Source organism: Perkinsus marinus, assembly GCF_000006405.1.
Source record: "Perkinsus marinus ATCC 50983 genomic scaffold scf_1104296933122, whole genome shotgun sequence".
Lineage (NCBI taxonomy): Eukaryota > Perkinsozoa > Perkinsida > Perkinsidae > Perkinsus > Perkinsus marinus.
Genome location: NW_003215247.1, coordinates 149,605 through 157,336, shown reverse-complemented (window position 1 = coordinate 157,336; position 7,732 = coordinate 149,605). Strand labels below are relative to the sequence as shown.

General features: G+C 49.2%; 6 protein-coding genes across 6 annotated transcripts in view; 5 read left to right on the top strand and 1 right to left on the bottom strand.

Moving 5' to 3' along the window:
• Pmar_PMAR009555 (conserved hypothetical protein) overlaps window positions 1-1,040 on the bottom strand; it is a gene marked incomplete at both ends in the record, with an annotated part of 2,684 nt that extends 1,644 nt beyond the window's left edge. The window contains 5 exons of the mRNA XM_002785278.1: window positions 53-139; window positions 415-493; window positions 543-632; window positions 682-821; window positions 906-1,040. Coding sequence (XP_002785324.1) covers window positions 53-139; window positions 415-493; window positions 543-632; window positions 682-821; window positions 906-1,040 — 531 coding nt within the window. The remainder of the gene's footprint in view (window positions 1-52; window positions 140-414; window positions 494-542; window positions 633-681; window positions 822-905) is intronic.
• Window positions 1,041-2,181: 1,141 nt separating this feature from the next.
• Window positions 2,182-2,817, top strand: Pmar_PMAR009554 (hypothetical protein; the record flags this gene model as incomplete). The annotated part of the gene is made up of 3 exons (XM_002785277.1): window positions 2,182-2,355; window positions 2,502-2,573; window positions 2,674-2,817. 3 exons carry the CDS (start codon window positions 2,182-2,184, stop codon window positions 2,815-2,817), a joined length of 390 nt encoding a protein of 129 aa, XP_002785323.1.
• Window positions 2,818-3,514: 697 nt separating this feature from the next.
• On the top strand, window positions 3,515-4,665 carry Pmar_PMAR009553 (hypothetical protein; the record flags this gene model as incomplete). The annotated part of the gene is made up of 6 exons (XM_002785276.1): window positions 3,515-3,578; window positions 3,626-3,735; window positions 3,777-3,863; window positions 3,917-4,087; window positions 4,273-4,444; window positions 4,541-4,665. 6 exons carry the CDS (start codon window positions 3,515-3,517, stop codon window positions 4,663-4,665), a joined length of 729 nt encoding a protein of 242 aa, XP_002785322.1.
• A 338-nt stretch (window positions 4,666-5,003) lies between these two features.
• Pmar_PMAR009552 (40S ribosomal protein S2, putative) lies at window positions 5,004-6,153 on the top strand. Its single transcript, XM_002785275.1, has 3 exons — window positions 5,004-5,022; window positions 5,125-5,375; window positions 5,428-6,153. The coding sequence occupies exons 1-3, from the start codon at window positions 5,016-5,018 to the stop codon at window positions 5,959-5,961; spliced, it is 792 nt and encodes a 263-aa protein (XP_002785321.1). The 5' UTR covers window positions 5,004-5,015; the 3' UTR covers window positions 5,962-6,153.
• Window positions 6,154-6,436: 283 nt separating this feature from the next.
• Window positions 6,437-7,680, top strand: Pmar_PMAR009551 (gtp-binding protein typa/bipa, putative; the record flags this gene model as incomplete). The annotated part of the gene is made up of 8 exons (XM_002785274.1): window positions 6,437-6,458; window positions 6,555-6,562; window positions 6,607-6,716; window positions 6,778-6,857; window positions 6,917-7,046; window positions 7,141-7,246; window positions 7,343-7,497; window positions 7,527-7,680. 8 exons carry the CDS (start codon window positions 6,437-6,439, stop codon window positions 7,678-7,680), a joined length of 765 nt encoding a protein of 254 aa, XP_002785320.1.
• Window positions 7,681-7,732, top strand: part of Pmar_PMAR009550 (hypothetical protein) — a gene marked incomplete at both ends in the record, with an annotated part of 267 nt that continues 215 nt past the window's right edge. The window contains one exon of the mRNA XM_002785273.1: window positions 7,681-7,732. Within this exon, the coding sequence (XP_002785319.1) occupies window positions 7,681-7,732 (52 nt within the window).

Sequence of the window (7,732 nt, the reverse complement as noted above, 5' to 3'; positions counted from 1 at the left end):
CTGTGACCATTACGAGAGGTCGTGGGTTCGATTATCAGCCTTGGTAACTCACCTGAGATGCTGAAATCTCGTTCACAGCAGAGTCTTCCTCCACAGGGTTCTTGGCTATCTTCTCGGCCTCCTTCATAGCTGGATTCTCCTGAGAAACACTTGTACCTCCTCACACAGAAGAGCCATGTTAGCTTTCATAGACGGAGATTGTCGAGTCGTGACAGATTCACAGCTGGACGGGGGAGCTGAGCTCTCAGCATTGATATACGCCTTTCATATACGCTGTGATACCACACTCTCTTTTTTTGAATCCTCTACCGAATTCTCGGTTAGATACGTAGCGACATAAGGACTGGGTTTTTGTGGAGGAGGTCCCCGGATCGATCCCTAGAGCCGACATCATCGGTTTCAACAACCACTCACGTCCAACGCTTTCTCGGCCTTAGCTGCCTCGGCAGATTGACTAGACTTTCCACTGGCCTCTTCATTGAGCTCTTCGAACCTAAAAGAGAAGGAGTCACCCGAGTTGAGTACAACTGAGTGATACTTACGCTGGGCCGGGATCACTGACGGCTTTGACAGCACCAGCTTTCACGGGAACAGCGCCCGAACAAGTGGGCTTCCGGAAGGTCGCAGTAACTCTGAAATGGTCTACTTCTCACGATTTCCAATGAAGGTTTTTGATCTTACTTTTTCGCGTCGATTTTGTATACACTAATCTTGAATCTAGGTTTAGGCTTCTTGGGCAGCACCGGTTTCGGAGCGGGTCCGGTCATGGGGCTGAAGTCGGCTCCTTTGGGCTCCATGTCTGGAAGGTCATCAGAGATGTTCTGCGAAGAAGATCAGTTTCTCCGCCGCACGCATACACACGATTTGGTCTCCAACTGGACCTCAAGATACGCCCTCGAGCTCACCTCCATCTTCTCGGTCTTCGTATCTTTAGCCTTCTCAGTTGTAGTCTCAAGAACATCTCCCGGCTCGTCGACCTTTCGTTCCGGCAAGTCGTCGTTAGCAACGTCGGACTCCACTTCAGGAGCCGCTACCTCCATGGCTTTAAGAGCCCTTAGTAGGGCGGTGAAATAAGGACAGTTCGAAGTAATGTGATCATGAAAGTAATGGCTGCCAAATCCAAGTCGTGTCTGCCGCACGATCGCCACGGTAGAAATTCATCAACATGCGCCGTTAAAAGCGCACGCCCAAAAATGCGTTGGCGAAACGACTTGGCGAGACAGCTCGAAAATGCCACAGTTCCCGGCACATGTTTGTGATAAGACATCCGGCAGAGTTCATCCTGCACTTCGTCAGTGGGGGGACTACTACAGCATTCCCAAGTCAAATTAATTTTTTTTACCGGGAAGTTGAATTTTTAATCTTTTTCGTTAATATTTTACCCATGGTTTTAACGAAAAATCAAAAGAATTAATGTTATACATGATTTATTTGGAAGTTTAGGAGTGTAATCTCATCAAGGATGCCCTCCATCGAAGTTTTTGGTAAAAAATATTATTTGACCTGGAAATGCTGTAATGTTGCTGAGATGAAAATGAGCGTTATTAACGACGGACTGTGGAGACCCGCATCATGCCGGCCGCTTTGGTTGAGTGGTATAGAGGCCCTCGTAATTCAGCGCTGTTGGACTATGATGTTCCCAACGGAGGAAGTCCTCGCGCAAGACTCAGTCCAGGCCCTGGACTCCAGGGCTCGCTTGTGAACGAGGATGATCTGACAGTGTTTAATCGTCTAACACTCCTACGTGGGAGGACATGTCTTTTCGACGGGCTTTTAGAGACAAGTTGCTGAAAAAGTTCAAAAAAACGCGATCGGGTGTTCCGATGATTTCATGATGGTATCTCTGTAAGTCGACTAGAGGATGGTGAGTCACCATTGGTGATCACTGACCGAGATGACTCCTTGTCACAGTGACTGAGGTTGGCGTTCAAACGGTAGGGCTACAAGGGTGTACTTCTGATTGTTCTTAGCCCAAAGTGGAGCTCGAAACTTGTGCACCAACCACAGGGTCGCGTTAGTCTATGGCTCCATCATGGGAAGAAGGCGATTCTCCCCTGAGTATTATCGATAGGTCTCGCTGAACCCTCTGGTACTTCTGCTTGGTAGCGTGCCTTACACACAGTGTACGTCCATCGAAGGTTACAGCTAGAACCAGAACACCAGTTTTAACGAATAGTGTTAATGCATGGACTCATCCTTTTCTGTACCCTCGTCGCAATAGGAGCTCACTCGACTGCTTTCGTGAAGGTCAAAGGCAGGGATGAGTTCGATGCAGCAATGGAGAGCAGCCGTTTCGTGCTTGCTCTCTTCTCTTCGAAATGGTGCGGTAGGATCTGTCATATGGCGGCACGGGCGGTAAGAAAAAGAAATGTCGAATACTCTGCCACTCCAGGAGATCTAATAACGTAGCCACTGAACTGAGTATCATTCCTATCCACCCATTGAGACTCCCTCGTTCGCTTGGATTGGGCAGGAGAGCAAGTCATAGCGGCCTACTGCAGATACAACGAGCCGCTAAGCAGTTACCGTCTGATCTTGCCCCCATCTATCACCAATCTGGAGTTGACGATCTGGTGAGTGTGCCCGAGTGGTAACGCGCCGATTGGTCGATTGCAAACGTTAGTTGAAGCGCGATAGAGGCGGGGTGTGACCAATGAGGTCATCGCTCCTTAGGACGCCCTTGATGAGCCCGACGATGCCTTGGTTCTGTTGAAGGTCGACGGAGGTCAGCGAGTAAATGAGGAGGTCCTCATACGAGAAGGCGTCCATGATTATCCCGCTATTCATTTCTACATCCGTGGTTACAAGCATGTGTAGACCCGAGTTCGAATCCCGGCGGCGTCGTTTTGAGCTTATCAGCTCAGGTTCAATCTCCATTTTAGAACAGCAGAATTCATCTACCCGTGGCTGCTCCACACGATCTCCCATAGTCCGATCCAACTTGATTCCGGTCCCCGGCTCGAAGGGTTCTCCTGTGATGGCGATACTGTTGGAGTGATTGCTATAATGGCGGATCCGAGGGGTCATCTGTGGGGTATGGTGAACGATTTAGGGAGTAGGCAGGGAATGGGGCTTGGCCGCAATTGGGGGCGGATGAGATCAAGGCTTCTCTTCTTTTCAGTGTACGCCGATACTCGCGTTTATTACGTCCTGGATTCGAATCGTACCAAAGATGATGGAGCATTTTTTTGCACCTCCGACGGCTACACGATACCATTCCCAACGCTACGTCCGGAGGATTCTCTCGAGGAGGTTAAGGAGGCGGGCAGGATGTTCTTGGACCGACATACGTTGGAGAAAGTGAGCGTTCTCTTTGGGAATGCTCGATAGCGCGCATTAGGTTACAATATTCGACCCCCAACGAGTTCATCGATACCTCTCGGGAGGGTTCCCGTTGGTGGTGTTCGTATTGGTGGAGACTGATCTCGAATCGGCCCGAGAACGTTTGAGAGAATTCAGTACCGTGCCTGAGGGGGTATCCTCGATTCAAATATGGGAAGAATGGGTCCCGACGATGCCTGAGCTCATGAAAGCTCGAGATGAACTGCGACGGTCGTTATGGAAACGACTTTTGATGGGTGAGGGTCCGGGTTCAATTCCAGGGGTGAGGAGTCTCGCATTTCAGATTTTGAAATTGAGGGTCTCGCCGATATTCTCACAGTGGTAGTGCCCAGAGTAGCCAGCGCGGAGGTCGGCTTATGGCGAGCCACCGATGGGATCGATCGGCTCTCCCCAGTAACAGGCAGGGTTACGTGGTGTTCTACACCGTTGAATAGGTATCCGAGGCATGGGAACTCCTCCATGGCGTGCAAGTGATGTTCAACCAGTGGTTCGGGCTTAATCCCACCTCTGGAGCTTCACAGGTAGACGAGCTGTGTTTGCTGTGGAGAAATCCATTCATACGTATCCTGTGCAGGTGTTGACGTATGATCCCTTCGCGGACACTAAGCATCTGTCTGTGACCATCAACGAGGATGACTCTTTGTCGAGCTTTGTTGGCGACTTTATTGTTGCGGTAGTTCAAGAAGAGGTTCTTCCGTTGGTGGTGAGTCAATCGGCCGAGAAAGCCGCTGAAGTTGCGAACGAAGTGAGGTCTTCCTACTACTACTACTGCTACTACTACTACTGCTACTACTACTACTACTACTACTACTACTACTACTACTACTACTACTACTACTACTACTGCTACTACTACTACTGCTACTACTACTACTACTACTACTACTACTACTACTACTACTAGTAACATGGCATACCACACTTTATCAGGTTCATCCAGAGATCCATGCACTCACCGCTGAATCAATATCAGAGTTCCTGTCGATTCCTGCGGCTCCTATGAAGCTTCATCTACTATTGTTGTACGCCCCTTGGTGTGTTCATTGTCTTACCTTCCTATGGCATGTTCTACACCCACTGGTTGAAGCTCTCTCGGTAACGAGTACTTATCGGTTCTTCATGATGGATGCAACGAGCAATGATGTTCCGAGCATCTTGAGTACGCACAGCGAAGGATATCCGAGCTTCTTCGCGACAGATGGAGAGGTCCTTGCAAGATATCCCATGTTTGACACGTCTAACATGACCAAAGTCATCGAGTGGATGGAAATTATTTTCAATACTGTTGGTGTTTCGGAGAGTAGTCAGAAAGACGAATTATGAGTACAATGTCTGTTGGGTTGTTGTTAGTATGGAAAGGGATGCCGCGAGCAGGGATTGAACCGGGGACCTTCCGTATTGCAATGGCAGTAGCACTTGAGCTTTACGGTTTGCCTCTATTAAGCAGGCTACATATTCGGGCTAGCACATTGAGCGTAAATATAACTATGGAAGACATGGTTCCAGACCTGATGATTAACTGTGGAAGATCGAAGTCTCAATGTGAGTCCAAGATATTGAATAGGGCTAACTGCGCCGATGTGGTTCATCGGCTGTGCGAAATCGATCACGTGATCGATACTAGGCGCGCGCCTGCCAGGAAGAATATATAATACCATCATTAACCTTAACTCATGGCAGGTAATTTCCAGAGGGGAGATAACGCTTGAGCAGGGTTCTGACACGTTCGTTGTTGTCCTGGCGTTGTGGTTGTGAGATATTATTGTCATTGATTGTTCTCAGATCGCGGTGGATTCGGCACTGGTTTCGGCGGCAAAGGCAAGGGAAAGGGCAAGGGCAAGGGAAAGGGAGGAAAGGGCAAGGGCCGCAAGGGGAAGGGAGGCGAGAAGGAGTGGGTCCCCTACACCAAGCTCGGCCGCTTAGTAAAGGAGAATAAGATCACTTCCATTGAGGAGGTCTATCTCCATTCCCTTCCCATTAAGGAGTATCAGATCGTCGATCAACTCTTCGCTCCTGGTGTCCTCAAGGAGGAGGTAATGCTAACATAATCTAAGACAACCCATATCGAGTCGTTGTCATTGTTAGGTTATGAAGATCATGCCCGTTCAGAAGCAGACTACTGCCGGCCAGCGTACCCGCTTCAAGGCTTTCGTCGCCATCGGTGATGAGAACGGTCATGTTGGTCTCGGTGTAAAGGCCGCTAAGGAGGTCGCCACTGCTATCCGTGGTGCCATCATGGCTGCTAAGCTCTCCCTTATCCCTGTCCGTCGTGGCTACTGGGGTAACAAGCTCGGCGAGCCCCATACCGTCCCTATGAAGGTCACTGGCAAGTGCGGTTCCGTTGCTGTCCGTCTTATCCCTGCTCCTCGTGGTACTCATATTGTCGGTGCCCCCGCTTCTAAGAAGCTCATCGCCTTTGCCGGTATTAAGGATTGCTTCACCTGCAGTACTGGTCATACCAGGACTAAGGGTAACTTTCTTAAGGCTACCTTCAACGCTCTCCAGGCTACTTACGGTTATCTCACTCCTGATCTCTGGATGGAGCAGTTACCCGCCCAGAGCCCTATGCAGCAGTGGTCTGACTTCCTCGCCTCTAGCAAGGGTATCAAGATGCAGTAAGTGTGTCTGTTGGAGTTGATGATGATGATCATCGACAAGCATTCGCATTTGTATCTTATTATTCCGCCCGAACATGTCCTTCTGACAATGTTTAAGTTAGATGGCTCAAGTATTATAATTGCATAACTACCACTCGATGATGGCCAACGGTGGCCGCCGCCACCTGCAGTTGAGGCTGAGTTGAAGGTTTCGAATAGACTCTGGCTTGTGCCTACAGTGTTAATCAATTCACAGACCCATCATTGATAACATAACCTTGGTAACATCCTCAATAGAGATCCCATCATCACTTCACTGTGTTGGATTACAACACTTCATCATAGTCTGCCGTTCAGCATCTGAAACGGCCGGGTTGGTTCTTGTGAATAGAGATGGCTTTGTACTGCAGTGTGATAGTAATGCTGTTTATATGTCCTTTATATCGAGTTGCTGCAGCTGTACCTGGGATGGTTTCCCTGTAGCTCTCTCGTTTTCAATGGCAACTACCCTTTCGAGGGGTAGTAGATGGGCTCTACCAGTTTCACGATTATTAGGCTTCGCTCCGTCGAAACCCTTCTTCGGGAAGTCCGTTTTGACGCGGGGGTTCTCCTCAGGGGAAGCGGTGTGCTGCTGTTCATCGTGTCATCGGACCGAGGTTGCTATCAGGTTCCCCTTGACAAAATCCGTAATGTAGCCATAATAGCCCATGTCGATCACGGCAAGACTACGCTGGTCGACACTCTACTGCGGCAGACTTTACAAGGTACTCCGAACCTGTTCTAGTTGGATGCTCACTTACTGCTGGATTGTGGTGTCTATAGATGGTGATAGAATGAGCGGCTCGATGGACTGTAATGAGTTGGAAATGGAGCGGGGAATCACTATATTGTCGAAGGTCACCCGGCTGGAGTGGAAGGGTGAGTACAACATCATCATCGCGGCAAGAGGAGTAGAGTTATCCCCTTGTTACGGTTAGGACATGTCCTTAACATAGTCGATACGCCGGGCCACGCAGACTTTGGTGGTGAGGTTGAACGTGTGATGAGCATGGTTGATGGGGTAGTGTTACTTGTGGACATCGTACAAGGTCCGCGCACCCAAACTAAGTAGTAGGGCCTAGATCCCAGTGTGTGATCGAGTCATTACTACTACTACCATTGCTCGGGCACTGCTGAGTCCGAATCGCTGGCTCCTGTACAGGTTCGTTTTGCAGAAGGCATTAGCATTGCCGCACGTTCAGCCGATGGTGGTTATCAATAAAGCAGACAGGACCACAGATAGGAGTCAAGATCAAATAGAGACAGAGGTAGATAGTGCAGTGAGGTGGATTTCCCCATCAAAATGATTGCACCGCTGCATTGCAATATCATCATGGTGGTCTCAGAGGATTCATTTTTGGTAGATATTCGACTTGTTCTGTTCCTTGAATGCTAGTGAGCAGCAGTTGGATTACACAACGATCTATGCTAGTGCCAGGGACGGGTGGGCAGTTACCGAGTATGACCATATCAAGGATCTGAATAGACGACAGAACTGGTTGGACGCAATGCTTGGCTGGTCTGTCAGGGTGGTGGTACCTTGCTCAGTTACTGCATTTTGGATGCTATAGTAGACCTCATCAAGGCACCAATAGAGACACGTGTTGAACAGAATGGTGATAAGTTCTCTATGCTCGTCACAACGGTCGAGAAGGTGGGTTACGCCACGGCCTGGTCCGTTACCACGTCGTCTTCATTGTAGCCTCCATCCACGATGAATCTCTCCTGGACAAGTACTGGCAAGATTTACTCAG

What these genes read in the sequence shown, in the direction of transcription:
- Pmar_PMAR009552 (XM_002785275.1), top strand. An exon ending in CTGGTGTCCTCAAGGAGGAG is followed by an intron (nt 5,376 to 5,427) that starts GTAATGCTAACA and finishes TGTCATTGTTAG; the next exon opens with GTTATGAAGATCATGCCCGT.